The 19,747-nt window shown below is 42.6% G+C and overlaps 1 protein-coding gene across 2 annotated transcripts in view; it reads right to left on the minus strand.

Annotated features, from left to right (window-relative positions):
• The window catches only part of ATP6V0E1 (ATPase H+ transporting V0 subunit e1), a 33,468-nt gene extending 18,871 nt beyond the window's left edge, over positions 1-14,597 (minus strand). The window contains exons 1-2 of one of the 2 annotated variants that reach the window (XR_009052794.1): positions 14,401-14,597; positions 9,631-9,678 (exon numbers count right to left, since the gene is read on the minus strand). Coding sequence is in view for 1 of the 2 variants with exons in the window: in XM_057728946.1 (XP_057584929.1) it covers positions 9,631-9,678; positions 14,401-14,504 (152 nt within the window). In the remaining variant the exon portion in view is untranslated. The remainder of the gene's footprint in view (positions 1-9,630; positions 9,679-14,400) is intronic. The other variant, XM_057728946.1, reaches the window with a different exon arrangement.
• Between the last annotated feature and the right edge of the window lie 5,150 nt (positions 14,598-19,747).

A 19,747-nucleotide genomic window follows, 5' to 3' on the forward strand; every position in this document is an offset into this window, starting at 1 on the left:
CAGGGACTTCCCCGGTGGTGAAGTGGTTTAGAAACTGCCTGCCAACGCAGAGTACATGGGTTTGATCCTTGGTCTGGTAAGATCCCACATGCCGCAGAGCAACTAAGCCAGTGGGCCACAACGACAGAGCCTGAGTGCCATAACTAACGAAGCCCACGCACATATAGCCTGTGCTCTGCAACAAGAGAGGCCACTGCAATGAGAAGCCCATGCACCGCAACAAAGAGAAGCCCCCGCTCGCCCCAACTAGAGAAAGCCTGCACGCAGCAGTGAAGACCCAACACAGCCATTAAAAATCAATCAACGATTAAATTTAAAAATGAATAAATAAATAAAGACTGATACAATGAGCATAGGAAAGGTAGTATGATTATTGTTATCAAAGTAAAAACTGTGTTAAGGAGTATTACCAAGGATAAAGTTTGATATCTTATTAATATAATGACAGAGATGTCAATTCACGAAGACGACATGACAATCATATATATGCATGCTCCTAATAACAGAGCTTCAAAACACATCAAGCAACAAAAGAATCTTTCTTTTAAAAAGAGAAACAGAGGGCTCCCCTAGTGGCGCAGTGGTTGGAAGTCGGCCTGCCAATGCAGGGGACGTGGGTTCGATCCCTGGTCCAGGAAGATCCCACATGCCACATGCCGCAGAGCAGTTGGACCCATGCGCCACAACTACTGAGCCAGTGCTCTGGAGCCCCCGAGCTACAACTGCTGAGCCTGCGTGCCTAGAGCCCGTGCTCTGCAGTGGGAGAAGCCACCAGAATGAAGAGTAGCCCCCGCTCGCCACAGCTGAAGAGGGCCCATGCACAGCAACGAAGACCTAATGCAGCCTGTAAGTATAAATTAACTAATCAATTTTTTAAAAAGAGAGAAATAGAAAAGTCTACAGTCATAGTTGGTGATTTTAACACCCTCTCTCAGTAATTTTTTTATTTTTTTTATTTTTTTGGGGGTACACCAAGTTCAATCATCTGTTTTTATACACATATCCCCGTATTCCCTCCCTTCCTTGACTCCCCCCGCCTCGAGTCCCCCCCACCCTCCACACCCCAGTCCTCTAAGGCATCTTTCATCCTCGAGTTGGACTCCCTTTGTTATACAACAACTTCCCACTGACTATCTATTTTACAGTTGGTAGTATATATATGTCCGTGCTACTCTCTCGCTTCGTCTCAGTTTCCCCTTCACCCCCCGCCCCCTCCCATACCTCGAGTTCTCCAGTCCATTCGCTGTATCTGCGTCCTTGTTCTTGTCACTGAGTTCATCAGTACCATTTTTAGATTCCGTATATGTGAGTTAGCATACAATATTTGTCCTTCTCTTTCTGACTTACTTCACTCTGTGTGACAGATTGTAGTTCTATCCACCTCATTACATATAGCTCCATCTCATCCCTTTTCCTCTCTCAGTAATTAATAAAAGCAAACCAAAAAAAAAAATCAGTACAAAGAAGGTTCGAACTACCCTGACCTGATGTTTACAGAACACTCTGCCCAACAACTGGAGAATATACATTCTTTTCAAGTGCATGTGGAATGGTCACCAAGGTAAGACCGTATGCTGGGCTGTAAAATACGTCCCAGTTTTAAAAGGCTGAAATCTTACATAATACCTTCTGATAAGATATCTAGAAAAGCACCAAATATGTGCAAATTAAACACCACAATCCTGAAAATGAAAACACAGCATCATCAAAATTCATAGGGTCTAGGTAAAGTGATGCTTAAAGGGAATTTTATGGTATTAAATGCTTACATTTAAAAAGAAGAAAAGTTTAAATCAATGATCCAAGTTTCCACTTTAAGAGGCTAGAAAACACAGCAAATTAAACCCAAAGAAAGGAGAAGGAAAAAAGAAAAAAAAAAAGGAACCGAAATAAACGAAGAGATATACCATGTTCATTATCGGAAGACTCAATACTCTTTGCTCTCTCCAAACTGATTTATAGACTCAACACAATCCCAATTAAAATCGCAACAGGATATTTGTTGTTGTTGTTGAAACTGACAAGTTGATTCTATTTTGGCTATTTTAGAGTAGCCAAAATAAACTTGAAGAACAGAGGACTTACACTTTCTGATTTCAATATAAAGCTATAATACTCAAGAGAGTGTGGTACTCTCTTAAGGCTGGACAAACAGATCAATGAACAAAAGAAATAGTGTGTAAACAGATACATATACATGATCAAGCCATTTTGAACAAAGATGCCAAAGCAGTTTAACGGAGAAGGGAAAAGTCTTTTCCACAAATGGTGCAGCAACCACTAGATATCTGTATTAGGAAAACAAAATAACAGCAACAAAAACAAAGCTTGACCCCACCATTTCAGTGCCTGTGGCCCTCAGAAGCAGTCTTGCCTAACTGCCAAACCCTCTCCAAGGTCAGACTATAGTGTAAAGCCTTCAGGTCCAGGTCCTTGCTTAAGAGAAACTATAAGAAGTTCAACAGGTCTCATATCTTTGTTTACCTCAATTTTTGCCAGAAAAAAATGTTCCAAATCTCCCAGGACCATCTAGTATGACCCAAATCCCATTCCCAGACTGCTCTGCTTATCTCAACACGTGATCCAACTTCCCCCGCTTTCCTCTCTCCCAAACCCTTGCACTGGGTTCTCTGTAACCTGCTCAGTGATTTGCCACTTACATACACACCTCCTATTCTCCCACTTCCCGCCGCTTCCAGCACGGCTGAGGCGCTCTCAAGCAGAGAAGGCTGCTTATCCTTACAGCAGATAGCTCAGGCTTTGGCAACGGCGTCAATAGCTTCTTTGCTCCCCCTCTACTGCCTGCAGACAACTCTCTCCCACTCCTGTGAAGAACTGCCTTCTGCTTGGGTGTGCATGCCTACTGACTCTACTACCTCTCATTCATTCCAGTCACTCCCCCTTATTCAACAGAGGAGGCCTGAGTTTGCCCTTTGCTGGCTCTTCCTCGTCTCTGACACCTAAATATTGGCATTCCTCAGGTTTGGCCCTAACCTCTCTTCTCCTCTCTCAGCATCCCTTCCCTTTGGTCAAGTTTCTCAACCTTAGCACTACTGACATCTGGGGCTGCATAGTTCTCCCCCAGCAGAGAGGAGGGCTGTACTGTTGAGCAGCATCCTTGGTCTCTACCTACAAAGGACCAGCCCCAGCAGAGAATCCCTGCCTTAGGTAATTAAATACATTGCCATGACTTGCAATCTCTCCTCTTATATCCAGTTTCCTATTTGGTATCTCTTAGAAGGCTCACAGGCATCTCAATCTTAGCATGTCCTCAACTGATGTTTTGTTTTGAAATTTATCGTGTCCCAAGTCTTCACCATCTTAGCAAATGGCCCAATCCAGAAACCAAGGAGCCATCTCTGATTCCTCCCACCTCCTCCACCTGCAGGACAAATAATTCTACTCCCAAATGAGTTCTCAAATCTATGCACCCCCTTCATCTTCGCTATCATCACCTCAGACCAAACCACAAAGATCCCTCACATGAACGAGTGCTGTAACCTCCTAACTTGTGGCGCTGCTTCCACTCTGGGCTCCAAGCAGTCTGTTCTCCACAGAGCAGCCAGATTTGGTCATCCGACCAAATCACTCCTTTACTTAAAATCTGAAAAGAAAACCTAAACCACTTAAAATAAAACCTAAACGACTTACCCTAGTCCATAAAATCCTACGTGACCTGGCCCTTACCTAAATCCCAAACCTACCACTCCTCACCTCACTATTAAACCCCAGTCACACTACCTTCCCAGAACATTCCAAGCTCCTTACCCCTCAGTGCCTTTGTGTTAGCAGAAGACCCTGCCTTGGGCTTCCCTGGTGGTGCAGTGGTTAAGCATCCGCCTGTCAACGTAGGGGACACGGGTTTGATCCCTACTCCAGGAAGATCCCACACGCCGCGGAGCAACTAAACCCATGCGCCACAACTACTGGGGCTGCACTCAAGAGCCGGTGAGCCACAACTACTGAGCCTGCGTGCCACAGCTGCTGAAGCCCACACGCCTAGAGCCCGTGCTCCACAACAAGAGAAGCCATTGCAATGAGAAGCCCACGCACCGCAGCCCCAGCTCTCCACAACTAGAGAAAGCCCGCATGCAGCAACGAAGACCCAACACAGCCCATAAATAAATATATATTTAAATATACTTATAAATATATAAATATTTACACACACACACACATATATATATATATATATATATATATATATATATATATATATATATATATATATAAAAGAAGAAGACCCTGCCTCCAACTGCCCCCATGGCTGACTCCTCCTCCGACAGGCTTCCTGTGACCTCTCTGAATAAACCTCTCTGTCTCTCCCACTGCCTTACTGTTCTCTATCACAGCATTCTGTTTGGCTCCTTAAGGCACTTTTTCACTTGTCTGTTACAGATCAAGAACAGTTCTGCGGGACTTCCCTGGTGGCACTGTGGTTAGGAATCTGCCTGCCAACATAGGGGACACGGGTTCGGTCCCTGGACGGGGAAGATCCCACATGCCACGGAGCAACTAAGCCCGGGTGCACAACTACTGAGCCTGGGTGCCACAACTACTGAAGCCCGCATGCCTAGAGCCTGTGTTCCACAACAAGAGCAGCCACCACACTGAGAAGCCCTCTCACCGCAAAGAAGAGTAGCCCCCATTTGCCACAACTAGAGAAAGCCTGCACTCAGCAATGAAGACCCAACACAGCCATAAATAAATAAATGAATGAATAAATAAATTTTAAAAAAAGAACAGTTTTACTGCTGTTAAGCTGCATGTTTGACTCCCCTCACTGGACTGTCACCTCCAGGAGGGCAGAGATGTGGTTCTCTACCATATATCCAGGAACTGGTGCGAAGCAGGCATTCTACGAAATGCTTACTGGTTGAATTCTAGGGGAAGATGGGTAACAAAGCTGCAGAACAAACACAACTATAAAAGAGGTACAAATAGAAAAACCCACGAAGGGAACAAGCAAATTAGCGAAAACAGCCATGGCTTCCTCTGGCTATCCACCTAGGAGTTCCAAGCTGAAAGGAGCAAGGAAAGGAGGACTTCATATCTCAGGAACAAATTTAATTTGAATTACCCACTGGTTTCCATGACTGACACAGCTATTTTCTTTTATTGGCAGACATCACAAAACACAGGAGAGAGACACACAAAAATTACCAATCTGGAGAGACGAGACAGACATTTCGCCTATGCAAAACACATTTCCTGTTTGAAGGAGCTTCAAAGCTAGAGGTGAAGACAGAGCCCACTAACCAGCTAATAGAAGGTCATATACAGATGCTTCCACTGGCCAAAGATGAGACAATTTGAACACCAATGGGATATTAATTATACTGGATTGAAATACATCAAATATGTTTAATTGTATCAGATCATAATGATACTAACACAAAACAAAAATCATTCTTCACCACTGGACGACGCTAGGGAACCAATTTCTTATTTTGAAACGGGTAAGCAAAGAGAACAGCACACATATATCCTAGCTTTTCTCTGTGAGCTGTTTTCGGTTATCTGAATAACAAAACAGTTGACGAAGTAAGTCTTTATGGACAGATCTGGCTCATGAATAAATAAGAAGTGATAGAAATAGAACATCATCAGTGATGCCAACAACACAAAGAAAAATCAGACTTTATGTTTCCCTGATGAAAATATCAACACCATATATAAAATAGACTTAACAAGAAATTGAACCTGAATGTGATCTAGCCCCTAAATATGACTACCAACTTACAGAAAATACAGAAGAAAGAGGAATATGTTAAATGATACCATGGGTATGCAATTAATAAGGACCAGACTCTGGAAAACTCTGGGACAAACAATCTGGGTTTTTTTCTATTAATATATGCTGGGGAAAAAAGAGATTTGGAGAAGAAACCAATAAAGAGAGACATGAAAGACACATCCACTAATCGCAACGCATGGTCTTTATGCACTCTTCGTTCAAACAAACTGTAAAATAAGTATATAAATAAAATAAATGAGACAACTAGAGAAATTTAAATGATATTTGATGATATAAAGGAATCAACTTTTTTGTGTGATAATGGTTTGGGGCTATACTTGAAAAAGGAATGATTATCTTTTAGAGATATACATATATTGAAATATCTAGATAAACTGATGTGTCTGGGATTTGCTTCAAAAAAATCTGGGGTGGAAGAGGAAAGTGTGTGGGGATGAAACAAGACTGGCCATGAGTTGACAATTTTTGAACGTGGATGATAGGCAAATGAAGGTTCACTGCATCATTCTCTCCACTTTTGTAGAGAGCATACAGTAAGTTTTAAAAGTCCCAAAACAGAAAGTTTAAAAAACAAAACAAGACTAGCTCTGGCTACTTGGTGGGAAACCAACGTGGAGAACCCTGGCCCTGAGAGGTAATCATGTCCTGTCCCCAAACTGGCTCTAGAGCCAGGACCAAAGCAAGGCTGGGCCCAGCTGTGGATCTGCAAATTCCTGGGCACATGGGGGAAGGTTCCTGTAGGCTGTGCAGGTCCTGTGTGATGGGCAGTTTTAGGGGCTGGAGGGGTGAGTGAGGGGCACTCGTTTGGGGGTCACAGAATAGGGGGCTTCACTGGCTCTTTGTTTGCTGTCTGTCTCCCCTCATTAAAGAGGGCAGGGAGGATATATATGCTATATATCCAGGGCCTGGTACACAGCAGGCTCATTATAGTATTATTAGTATATATTACTATTAACAATAAATAAGTTGAGTGAATGAACTCTAATAAGCCCCAATAAAATAAATGCTACAACAGCATTGTAAGGAAATTGTGCTTGCAAGTAACGTAGTTCTTTGAATTAAAATAGTTTATTTTTAAAAACCACTGACAATACTACACTTTTCTTATTCTTTGTTATAAAGTTTTCACACACAGCATGCTATTTAAAAATTCACCAAACCATACTGCAACATAATCAGGCCAAATATTACTCAGCTTAGCAGAACCAAGGTCTCCTGATCTCCTAGTCAAATATTTCTTTTTCTGTATCACTCTGCTGGCAAGATTTACAATTAGTCAAGTGCTGAAGATATTGCACTTTTTCCAAGAAGCAACTGTATCTTCCACAATACAACACTAAATTTCTAATTTACCCTGAAGATGTGAGTTGTATGACTCTGGGTAAGCTACAACATAATTTGACATTAACAACTAACCTAAGACCAAGAGAAAGTATAGAATAGTAACTAAAAGGCCTGTAATGCTTAAGAAACAAAAGTGATCTTGTGCCTCAGAGAGGGAACCAGATGTAGAGCATTCAGACTTTCCTCTGCTGAACTAGTAACACAAGCTGGTTGTACTGGCAGAGATCCTGATTTATTCCGAGCTCAAACAAGGTACACCCTGCGGAATCTAATAACCTTGAACTAGAACAAACCGGGAAGAGGGGAAAAAAATGCCACAAACAGAAGGCAATTCAAAAGTCTGTGAATGTATCTCAAAATATGACTTTGTTTAGGAAATCTAGTCTCTTCGAGTGTGTTTTACTGCAAAGGAGTTATTTTCAAGAAACTATGTGTACTAGTACCAAACAGTAAAGTTTTCTTTGATTTTCAAATTAAATTTATTATAGAATCCTCCCCCACCCCTTTGTGGCATAAGGTATGTAAACAATCTGGGATCTGAATTCCAGCTATATCTTTCAGGCAGATATTTTGCTAAGTAGGATATATGATCAGGTTTCAAAGAAATAAAAGAAAAAAACAATTGCATGAAGTCTATGCCACCCACCCCATTTCCCCATAACATGGCCTCCAGAAGCATTTGCTGTTGGAACACTGTGCACTAACTACCTTGGTTAACACATTGATGACAATACCGACCTACTGTCAATGGAGCAGTCACCAACACATTGGGACAAAGGGAAACATCTAGACAGCAAGAGGTAAGGGCTCACAGATAAGTTCTCAACTAAGTCACTAAGACTCAAAGTGACATAATTTCCAACCATGTCCAATTATTTTATTTTACACTTGAAGATGAAGTTAGGCAGCATGAGGCTCACTGAAAAGGTCTCCCGCCTGTATTAAAGAGAATATCAGCAAAATTAACCAGATTCCAAAGACGATGGAGGACCAGAAGGTCACAAAACATTTTTGCCTCAACCTGGTTTAATCTCAAGTCATTGCTCTAGGTGGTAATTTTCTCTCTATTTTTAAGACCCCACTGCTAACCTTACTGCTCATGCAGCAGAGATCAAAGGAATGAAAACAGAGGCTTTTTCAATCACAGGACCACGCCTTGGCTCCTGGATTGATAAAGAGCTCCCTTGTTGGAATTTCTAGAGGAGAATCAGCAGGACAGGCTGGTACTCCATTACCCCTACTTAAACAAGGAATTCCTCATGATGCATGTACTTCTTCCCATTTACGCTTTAGAGCTAAACACAGCTAGGATAAGAATGCCCTCTATTCATTACCTGTCACACTTCCATTCTGGGGGCTGAGCTATGACCTTAAAAAGCCTCTTTACCTTTCTAACTAAAAAGAAAAGACTAAACAAGCCAACTGCACGAAGTCTCATCATTCTAAGCCCTCGTGTCGAGGCAGTCAAACAACATCTTCATTTAGCCAAGCTTCTACAGTGCTATGATTCGGCTCTAAACACTTCAAGTTGCACTGAAGCAAGTCACCGAATGGCCAGATAGCCAAAATTCACGGTAATAACTCTTTGCCAGGGCAGATTTTGATCTATGCCAACAACCAGAATTGGCTCATACCCACAAAACTCTTTGAAAAACCTTAGTGCAAAAGCCCCAGGATATAAGAAATTCATAGATTCAAAGTCATGGCCTTTCATCACAGGATTAGAATGCTGCTTCCTACCGCATGTGGGCACTAAACAAGAGTTGGCCATCACCAATACTTTACATATAATGAAGTCTCAAGAAGCTAGCAAACTCTCTTTAAGAAAAGAGAATTGCTGGTTTTAAACTCTAACAAGCAATCCCTAAAAGGATAAATTTTATGGTATGTGAAATATATCTCAACTAAAAAAAAAAGAAAGAATAGTTCAACTGCAGTTTTATCATTTCTAACAGTACTCCAAAAATATGTTGAGACATGACCTCACATATCCTAAAACTTTCATCCAACAGTTTATATAATCTATTCGAACAGATGCCGATTATTATCATACTTTGATATAGTGTACAATGAATTGTTTTAAAAAATCACCCTTACTCTAGTCAATTACAATTCTAGCTCAACATCTATTCATGAGATAAACAAAAGCCATAATGGCTTTCCTGGCTTCATAGCAAGATATTTAAGTGAAATGAGTAAGCTCAAATATTTCACAGTAGTAAACTATAAAGAAGTACAATGATAACTTCCGGCCAATTATATGACTGAAATTTGTGCCAAATAAATTCCACTCGTATTGCCAGAAGAACTGAGCATCTGTACAGTTCTCAGGTAAATACACCGAACATAGGAAAAGCGTTCTTTTCAAATCTTAATAGACTATTTCTAGATGTTACACCAGGAACAAGCCCCAATGAAACAAAAGTATAAAGTTTCATGACAGCCATGCTCCATTTCTTTAACTTTTAATCACACATATGATAAATGCCAGGAATAACTGCTTTTTATTTTAGGAGAAAACTACTTACAAGAGATAGCAGCAAACAGAACAGGTCACCAACATGGTGATAATTACTCTGCAAAAGAAAAAAAGCGGAATTATTAGATAACTAGCAAACGATGCAGACATTGCAGGAGGTTTAAGTTCCCTTCCCAGGTGATCAAACTGGCGAGGACTGCACACCAGGAAAATGGATCTGAATCTGTGCAAACACCAGCAGACAGCAGTGCGCCCTGGGGTACACGCAGTAGAATTCCACAGAAGCCATTAACATCTGTGTTTAAGGGAATGTGTGCCAATGCCATAGTCTAGGGGTCTAATCCAAACCCACCTGGAACTGAACAAAAAGGCTGCCATGGTCATTAGCTCTAACATCCAAGCAACTGCCCTGTTTGGTAGTATTCTCTGCAATGAGATGACACTATACTTCTAAGAATATAATTTTCTAGCCTTGACCTCTCCCCATCCCCATTCCTGTCTGAAAAACAGTTCAACCTGGATCTCTGATCAGCTGCATTTCAGCATTTAAAAAACTGAATTCGAGTGGGGGGGACTCGAGGGGGGGAGTCAAGGAAGGGAGGGAATATGGGGATATGTGTATAAAAACAGATGATGGAACCTGGTGTACCCCCCCCCCAAAAAAAAAACAAAAAAAAACCAAAAAAAAAAACTGAATTCGATATTCTTCTCCCATCTCTCTTTCCAAAGGCTCCCCTTCTACATCTCCTACTCCCGAGAAGCCCTGCCATTTCCACCCATCTGACTCAGCCCTCCAATCTGTCATCGCTTGCTCATGCCTCCCCTGCACCTTCACAGTCACCAAATGCTGTGGATTAGTCCTTTGAAGCATCTCTCCTCATGTGGATTTCTTCCTTGCCATTTCCACCGTTAAAACCAAAATTCATCAGGTTTGCCTGGCTAACTAACTTCTGGCAGATTCAAAATTTTCTTCCTTCCCTTTCATTCTATCCATACGATTGTTCATTCATTCCTACACAATCACCTGGGATCTTTCTAAAATATTCATTACATCATTCTGCAGCTTAACAAGTTTCAATGCCCTCCCCCCCAATCATCCACAGGAGTGATTTGCAAAGAGGGGTCTTCACACCCCACAGAGTAAGCAAGACTATCTCCTAGAAGGCAGGGAGCAAATAACAGAACTCCTAAATATATTAAAATCATCTTTTAGAAATTCTGTGTATGTGTGTATATATTTTCTGTGGTTAATACATTGGCTTGTCCATTCATTCATTCGACAGATTCAGAGTGAGTGTCTTGTATGCACCAGGCTCTGGGGAGAGAGGAGTGAACAAAAGGGATGAAAAGCCCTGCTCTCCTGAAGTTTAGCACAGCAAAGGCTCCTGGTGAGAGGGTACCAGGCATTCAAAGAGGATAGAGGCCTGTATGGCTGAGCAGAGCAAGGAGAGCGTGGTAGGAAGTGAGGTCAGAGGTATCTTGTAGCCTCTGAAAGGAAAAGGGAAACTATCTTGGAGGGATCTGAGGAGAGGACTGACAAAATCAGACCCCAATTCTAATAGGATCTCCCTGCAGGGTGGAAACAGACTAGGGAAGAGGAAGTCAAGGGAAAAGCAGAAAAACCAGTTAGCGGGGAATTGCACTAACGGGCCAGCCTGGTAAGAGGTCAGGCAGTGAGGACTGGTCAGACTCTGGATATATCCTGAAGGCACATTCTTCAAAATATGTACCTTACAGTAAGTAGATACATAAATAGGTATTGGGGGTTCTGCTAAAAAACTTGGATAGTTTCACAATAAAAAGGTTTGAATATCTATAGAATCAAGTCCAGCTCCTCACTTGGAATCAGTTCTACTTTCAAACAGCAACCCTTCACTCCTGAGTGTAGGTGCCCTCGGTGTCCCCAAACACATCACGTTTATTATTCTCCATCCCAGGCTTCTGCTCATCTTCCTCCGTTCTGCTGCCCCCACCTGGATCCCTCCCTCAGTCTTTCTCTTCCCCAAAAGACCACCTCAGAGAGTGGGAACAGCTGAGGCCCCTTTGTACTACTTGCTTAATATCTGGATAGCAAAAGCTCCCTCATGGAAATTCCCTGGTGGTCCAGCGGTTAGGACTCTGTGTTTCCACTGTGCGGGTTTGATTCCTGGTCACGGAACTAAGATCTCGCGACACCGCCAAAAAAAAAAAATTAATTAATAACAATGAAAATATCAGTTCCTCATGTGCTTCTTCTTGATTATTGCCTGTTGAGGTGTTTAGGGGTGAAGGGTCGTGATGATTGCCATCTACCTTCAAATGGCTCAGCAAATTATGTATGTATGCGTGCCGGGGTTCACAGGCAGAGCAAATATAAATACGTTAGCATCACTGAGTCCAGGCGGGGTTATACAATACTTGTACTACTCTATTTTTCTGTATGTTTATAAATGCTATGTCTGAAAAAATTGGACCTGACTGAACTCCTGGCACAAATGCCTGCGCTCTGTCTCCACCCCCCCGCCACATCTACTGCTAAGGGAGCCACTGTGAAATAATCCGAAGCTTTTAGAGAATCTGTGGATTCCTAAAGAGGAGAGTGAGAAATCATGAAAAATAGGGACGGTCAGGAAAAAGCATTCCGGGCACAGACTTCATTTTATCCAGCCCTTTTTCAGGTGTAGAAAGGATGAGAGTAAGGGCTTGCTTTAGGTTACACACAGATTGAGAAGAGTTTCCCTTTTGCCCCCCTTTTCCCCCAGCTTCATGAGGTCCTGAAAACCTCCTAATCACCCAAGTTTCTGCATTCTGATGTGCAAGGGTCTCAGAGAAGGGGATTTAACAGCAAAGTCTCCTTTCTTTCCTTACAGCACCTTTATTTATCTCCTTAATGAAGATGTTTTTAATCCTTCAAGTCAAAAATGCTCTCCTGCATTAAAAATTCACCACAATCCTTGAAGCAATTCAGCTCCTTCATGTATTAAAAAAAAAAAATTATTTGCAGTCTTTTCAGGAGGTAAAGGGGAACTAATACTAACTCAGTACTAATATTTCCATTTTACAACGAGGAAATGGGAACATGGAAAAGTTAACTAAATCATCCGAGGTCACCAGGGATCGTCCAACTGGGAGCAGTGCTTCTCAAAGTGTAATACAGTAACTCCTAGGAGACATCTAGTGTTTGAAGACCTGCTCAGTCCTGCCAAGAGCAGGAAATACGAGGACTGGGGTGGAGGCTATGAATGAGATCCAGATAACATATCACTAGCAGCTCACACCTGAATTGTGACACTAGGGCTAGAAAATGAGTAGCCCATGGACTACAGGAGGCATTTCATTACTGTGGGTAACAGCAGTGGCATCACGACCCAAGGCTGGGCATGGGGGGCCCCAAATAGGGGTCTTCAAGAAAGGAGTGGTCAACACTACCAGTACATTAATAAATTCTTTCTGAGTAAGAAGGCTGGAAAGGCAGACACTGGGTAATGAAACAGCTGAAGACAGAAACACAACAAAGGAGTAGGAGAAACAAGTCCAAGGAATTAAATTTGGTTAATACAAATTGTTTTAATAACCCCAAAATTCTGACACTGTAAATCATCTATTACAGGTTGGAAAAATGACCCTACATAACTGATGCTGGGGGGGGGGGGGGGGGCAGGGCGGTTACCTAATGCAACCAAATGACAGAAATTCATCTACCATTTTTCCTTTTTAAACAAATTATGATTTACTTGCAAGATAGATGGAAATAACAGGTCTAATACAAGTTTATTCCAGAGAGCAAAAGGGGTTCAGGTCACAAAATGTTAAGGAAGTAATAGCAATTTCTTTCCTTTAATAGAGGCAATAGACTTATCCACTCAATAAGTCTTTATTGAAGGCCTACTATGCATGCAGAGCACTGTGAACTCACCAAATAGTTTCAAAGAATAAAACAAGAGATGGTGTTCCCCAAAATCTGTGACCTCAGTCTAAGTTTCACCCCACATGATCTTGCCACTGAGAAAAAATGACTAAAAGGCAAAGAGGAACCAGAAAGTGGGTGCTCCAAAGCTCCTTTGAAGGTAAGACTCTGTTTCATACTACAATAAAAAAGTTTACTTGCAAAACAAATAAAGGTCTACGTAACAAATAAGTCTGGGGGAAGAAAAAGTCTTTCTTAAGCAATCATTCTAAGAGCTTGTTACACTCATATGCAAGGGCGGGAGCGCCCTGTTAAAGGTATGACGCAGGGGTTTCTAAACAATACCTCCGACTCTTTGGTGATTAATCTCGCTCTAGATCCAGCCCCAGCTAGCTCCTGGGGCCCACTAGATGCGAGGCCGGGGCCCAACGCTGTTGCACAAGCTCGTCCTGTGCAACGGCGACAGCCTGTGAGGCAGAGAGGTCAATTTGTTTTATTTTATTTGATGCGTTCCTTTAAAGTTTAGGCAAACGAGGCCTCATTTAGGTGGGCGGCAGGGCTAAAGGGGCGATAGCCGTCTAGGGACGAACCCCAACTTCTCCTTGAATCGGTATAAACCCATTTCCGACTGCACTCTCCCCACACAGGGACGTGATGAAAAAGAATTCCCCTAAAACTCTTTCCCAAGGAGGGTCCGCCGGAGGTCCCCCTCCTCACGATCAGGCCAGGAGACACTAAGGCCGCCGCGATAAGGAAGTCGAGGGCGCGGGGGGCGGGGGGGGGAGCTGCACAGGGGTCGGGGCCTGACTGGAGGTCGGGATCACCTGGGCAAGTTAAGGTCTCCGACCGGTGCGGGGTCGCTCCCTCCCCCACCCGGCCCGGCGCGTCCTCACTGCGCGTCCCCCCACCCCCAGGCGGGCCTGGCGCACTTACCCCCGGTTGGGACCCTTAGGGATGAACCAGGGCACCAGGAAGCCGACGAAGCCCCAGAACACGCTCATCACGATGAGAGGCACGGTGAGGCCGGTATACGCCATGGTCGCTGCGGGAGGTGCCAGCCCCTGCCCCGCCGCCTCCCTTTGGTCCCACCCGGAAGTGTCAACACCAGCCGCGTGACCGGCGCACGCAAAGACCCGCCCCCCGCGCCCCACGTGACCGCACGTCGGACTCCGCCCTTCTCCGGGCGGGGCTCGGGGCTCGTGCTCTTTGGAGGGACTTTAGTCCGTCCCAGAGCGAGGGGTAAGTCACCAGGGGCTCAGCAGAGTTTTCTGATAAGAAGGTGGCCCTTTTAGGAAACGAGCGTAGTTATTGACAACTTTATCTTTTTATGCAACAAACGTATGTGGAGAACTTAATAGTTTCTGTTCAGAATTCCTGTGTGCCAGGCGCTGGGCCATGGGCTTTAAGTGCCTGAGTTTGTTTTGAACACCTCACTACAGCCTATGAAGTCGTTTTCATTATTATCCCCACTTTGCAGTTGAAGAAACTGAGGCCCAGGGAGGAGGTTAAGGATCTTGCCTAGAGTCACATAGCTACTAAGGGGGAGAGGCTAGGATTTAATCTTCGATGGTGTGATTTTCAAAGCCAGTGCTAATTCCCTGCTGAATGACTTGGGGGGTTACAGAAATCAGACACCCCCCCGCCTCAGGGAGTTCACAGGCTGGTGAGGAGACGGACTTGTGAGCAGGCCACTAAATGCAGTGTGAAGATAGAGTGGACCATAGTGCATGACTTTTCCACCCCAGCCTGCCCTGAGCTGAGCCTTGAAAGAGGAGTAGAAACTAGCCAGAATAGTAAGGAAAAGGTAACACGGAGTTTCGAATGCTTGCCAAGAATTTTCGCATGTGTTCCTTGTAGTATGTGACAGCTTTGGAACAGAGGACAAACCCAATTCTTAGAGAGGTTGATAAAGCTCTCAGGCAGAAGCAAGATGGAAAGCAAATCTATAAACCAATCCAATGTGCTTTACCCTGGACCATGGTTTCCCTGCAATAGTTACATTTCCTTACCTGGAATTACCTCCTGATTTCTTTCCTCATTCAACTAGAATGGATTCCTGGATTAAATGGGAAGTTGGACCAAAAATCTTTAGCATCTCTTTTTTTTTCACTATTTATTTATTTGGCTGTACCAGATCTTAGTTGCAGCACGCAGGATCTTTTTAGTTGCAGCATGCAGGATCTTTAGTTGCAGCATGTGAACTCTTAGTTGCAGCTTGTGGGATCTAGTTCCCTGACCAGGGATGGAACCTGGGCCCCCTGCACTGGGAGTGCAGAGTCTTAACCACTGGACCACCAGGGAAGTCCCTAACATCTCTTCAAACACAATTTCAAGCCTTTACCTGAAAGACAAGGTAGGAAACTAGTTGGTCTCCTTTGTGCTCATCCTGCCCCCCCCAACAACTCAGTCTCAACAGAAATTCTGTTGTCCTTAAGTTCCAATCCAGGCATCACCTTCACCAAGACCTATCTCATTCTGTTAAAGCGTGTCTTGTGACCTTGTACTTGTTTGTGTGTGTAAATTAACCAACCCTCTATTAGAGGGCAAACTCCTTGAGAATGGGCACTGTTTAACTGATCTTTATTCCTTAGAAGCACTTTATACATAACTTGTGCTCAGTAAACACTTGTACAACTAAACTTAATAGTTAAGAAGGATGAGTTTGGCCAGAACTAAATTAGAGAAAAAAGTTTGGTCTGACTTTCTTCCCATTTCATTTTTTTAAGCTAATTTCTAATTGTGGCAAAATAAATATACATAACATAAAACTTGCCTTCTTTACCACCTGTAAGTGTACAGTCCAGTAGTGTTGAGTATGTTCACCCTGTTGTGCACCTGACCTCCAGGACTTTTTCATACCCACTAAACAAGTCCCCATTCTCTCCTCCCCCCGGCCCCTGGCAACCACCATCCTACTTTCTGTTTCTATAAGCTTGACTACTCAAGATACCTAATGTAAGTGGAATCATAGAGCATTTGTCTTTTTGTGACTGGCTTATTTAACTTATCATAATGTCCTCGAGATTCATCCATGTTGTAGCACGAATCAGAATTTCCATCCTTTGTAAGGCTGAGTAATATTCCATTGTATGTATATACCATATTTCGTTTCTCCATTCATCTGTGATTGGGTAGTTGGGTTGCTTCCAATTTTTTGGCTGTTGCAAATTTTTCATCCTTTTCAAAATAAACGCAGATATTTTCTTTTAAGTTGATCTTGGTAAGTCTAACTTTGGCCTTGCCTTTTTGGCAGCAGCTCTGAGAAGCAGATGTCAGGGAGCACAGGGACGTGGCTGTTCAGACCACAGTTCTGTGGAAATCTGTTTCAGCCTCTGAAAGAGAAAAATTTTTAATCTCGGCATCATATTTGTGGGCTAGTATTGGCCAATAGCTCCCTCTATCAGTCATTCTGTCGAAAACATTTTATTACACGTTCCAAGTGAAAACTGTGAAGGCCAGGAACTAGGATTCAGTGACCCTCCGAATGAAGAAATATTCTCTGCTTTCAAGGCATTTAAAGTCTCCTGCAGGAAATAAATCAGACTTTGGGCAGCGTGGTCCTAGGGCCGCTGGGAAGTCCCTGAGACTCTCCCGGTGGGTATACCAGGTCCTCTCTTTTCTAACTACCAATCTGTGTGAGGCTGAATTTTCCTTTGCTTCACCCAAAACATCATATCGCAACACACTGAATGCAGAAGCATTATAAGAATCCATTTGTCCTCTACTAAGCCAGACATTAAGAAATTTTACAAAAGTGTAACAGTGTCACCCTTTTTGCTACATTTTTTTTGTTTTGTGTTGGAAAAGATATTTTCCATAAAAGTGTTATTTTCTGTTAATATGTTTTGGGTTTATTATTATTTTTAAAATGAATTTAAAATAAATCTTAAATTTTAATGTCTAATATGGTGAATTATATCGCTAGATATAACCCTTGTAAAGAAGGTCTTTGGGTCCTCAGTAATTTTTAAATTAGAGGAAAATTCTCAGAGGCAACTTCAACTTCACTAGGAAGTTGCCTAAACTTCCTAAAACAGTGCCTAAAGCACTACAGTGCAAACCCCGAGGAGCCCCTAAATACGCATGCAGTGCTGCAAAGCCACAGGGTGATAAAGCTCCTTTCCGAGTTGATTGAGAAGGTTGGAAGTTAGTGGAGAAGCTGAAACGCCAGCATAATTCACTACATGTTTGCTCTGCACGTATGTAGGGAGCATGCACTGCGGGCAGACACCACTGGTTATGGCAGATACCATTTCTGGATGGCTACACGCTAGTCATTAAACAAGGTGCTTTGAATTGCCTGTCTCATTCAGTTCTCACAACACCTAATATAGATGTTATTAAATCCGTTTTACATATGAAGAAAGAGAGGTTCAGATTCATAACTTGCCCAAAGTTGAGCTGTTTTAAGCAACAAAACCGCGACCTGAATGTAGGTCTTTGTAGCTCTTGTTCTTCCCACTAAGCCATGCTCCCTCTCCTATTTCAAATGGTAAGTCAATCAAAACAAAACAAAACAAAAAACCCTTAAATTGGGAGAAAATATTTGCAAATGAATCAACAGACAAAGGATTAATCTCCAAAATATATAAACAGTTCACCCAGCTCAATATCACAAAAACAAACAACCCAATCAAAAAATGGGCAGAAGACCTAAATAGGCATTTCTCCAAAGAAGACATACAGATGGCCAAGAGGCACATGAAAAGCTGCTCAGCATCACTAATTATTAGAGAAATGCAAATCAAAACTACAATGAGGTATCACCTCACACCGGTGAGAATGGGCATCATGAGAAAATCTACAAACAGTAAATGCTGGAGAGAGTGTGGAGAAAAGGGAACGCTCTTGCACTGCTGGTGGGAATGTAAATTGATACAGCCACTATGGAGAACAGTATGGAGGTTCCTTGCAAAACTAAAAATAGAACTACCATATGACCCAGCAATCCCACTGCTGGGCATATACTCAGAGAACACCATCATTCAAAAAGACACATGCATGCCAGTGTTCATTTCAGCACTATTTACAATAGCCAGGACATGGAAGCCACCTAAATGTCCATCAACAGATGAATGGATAAAAAAGATGTTGTACATATATACAATGGAATATTACTCAGCTGTAAAAAGCAAGAAAACTGGGACATTTTTAGAGACATGGATGGACCTAGAGACTGTCATACAGTGACGTGAGTCAGAAAAACAAATATCATATATTAACACATATATGCGGAATATAGAAAAATGGTACAAATCAACTGGTTTTGCAAGGCAGACATAGAGACACATGTAGAGAACAAACATATGGACACCAAGTGGGGAAAGCGGGGAGGGTTGGGGGGAATGAATTGGGAGATTGGGATACCAAATGGTACACTCTAAATATATGCAGTTTATTGTCTGTTAACTGTATCTCAATCAAAGTTCTTAAAAAAAAAAACCTTAAATTATACACTGCTTTACAAGATAGACATCTAATGCCTAAGATGAGACCTTTGAAAACCTGCTGCAGAATTAGCTGCCCTCCTGTTAGGGATAGGCTAGGACGTGGTTGATTTAGTTATTTCTGATGGACAAAGAATATTTTATTACTGGTACATGTTTGTATTGTAATTATGGTGTTCGGGCAATACATCGACCTCATATAGCTGTTTAAACTTGGACGAACTGCCGTTCTCATCAAGACTTCTTTATGGATCAAACTTTCAGTAAAAACCAAATCATACATGCATAGAATATTTCCAGGAGGACACAAAAGACTGGAAACACTGACTGCTTCTGGGGAGAACTGAGTGACTGAGAGTCAACGTGACGAGGAAACTTACCTTTTTTTTTTTCTCGGCCACACTGCATGGCTTGTGGGATCTTAGTTCCCCAACCATCCCTGACCAAGGATTGAACCCATGCCCCCTGCATTGGAAGCACAGAGTCCTAACCACTGGATCGCCAGGGAATTCCCAGTAAAGTTACTTTTCACTGTATACCTTTTGTAGCTTTTTATATTGTACTATATATATTACTTCTTTTAAAAAAAAATTGAAAGAACAATGAGGAAGGACTCAAGCCATTACCAGATTGGAACTGCTCAAAGTCTGTAGCATCAGCAGAGCAGGGAGGACTCTTGGTTAGTACAGTTCTGCCGGGTTCCCAGAAGATTCGATTACTTATTTGCCTACCCAGCTCACATGGAAACCTCTGTAGCTGAATATCTCAACCCGAGTACAGTATGAAAGCAGACATTCAGAAGCATTTATGTGAAGTTTGAAAGTTTGGAGCCC

This window comes from Hippopotamus amphibius, chromosome 1 (assembly GCF_030028045.1).
Source record: "Hippopotamus amphibius kiboko isolate mHipAmp2 chromosome 1, mHipAmp2.hap2, whole genome shotgun sequence".
Lineage (NCBI taxonomy): Eukaryota > Metazoa > Chordata > Mammalia > Artiodactyla > Hippopotamidae > Hippopotamus > Hippopotamus amphibius.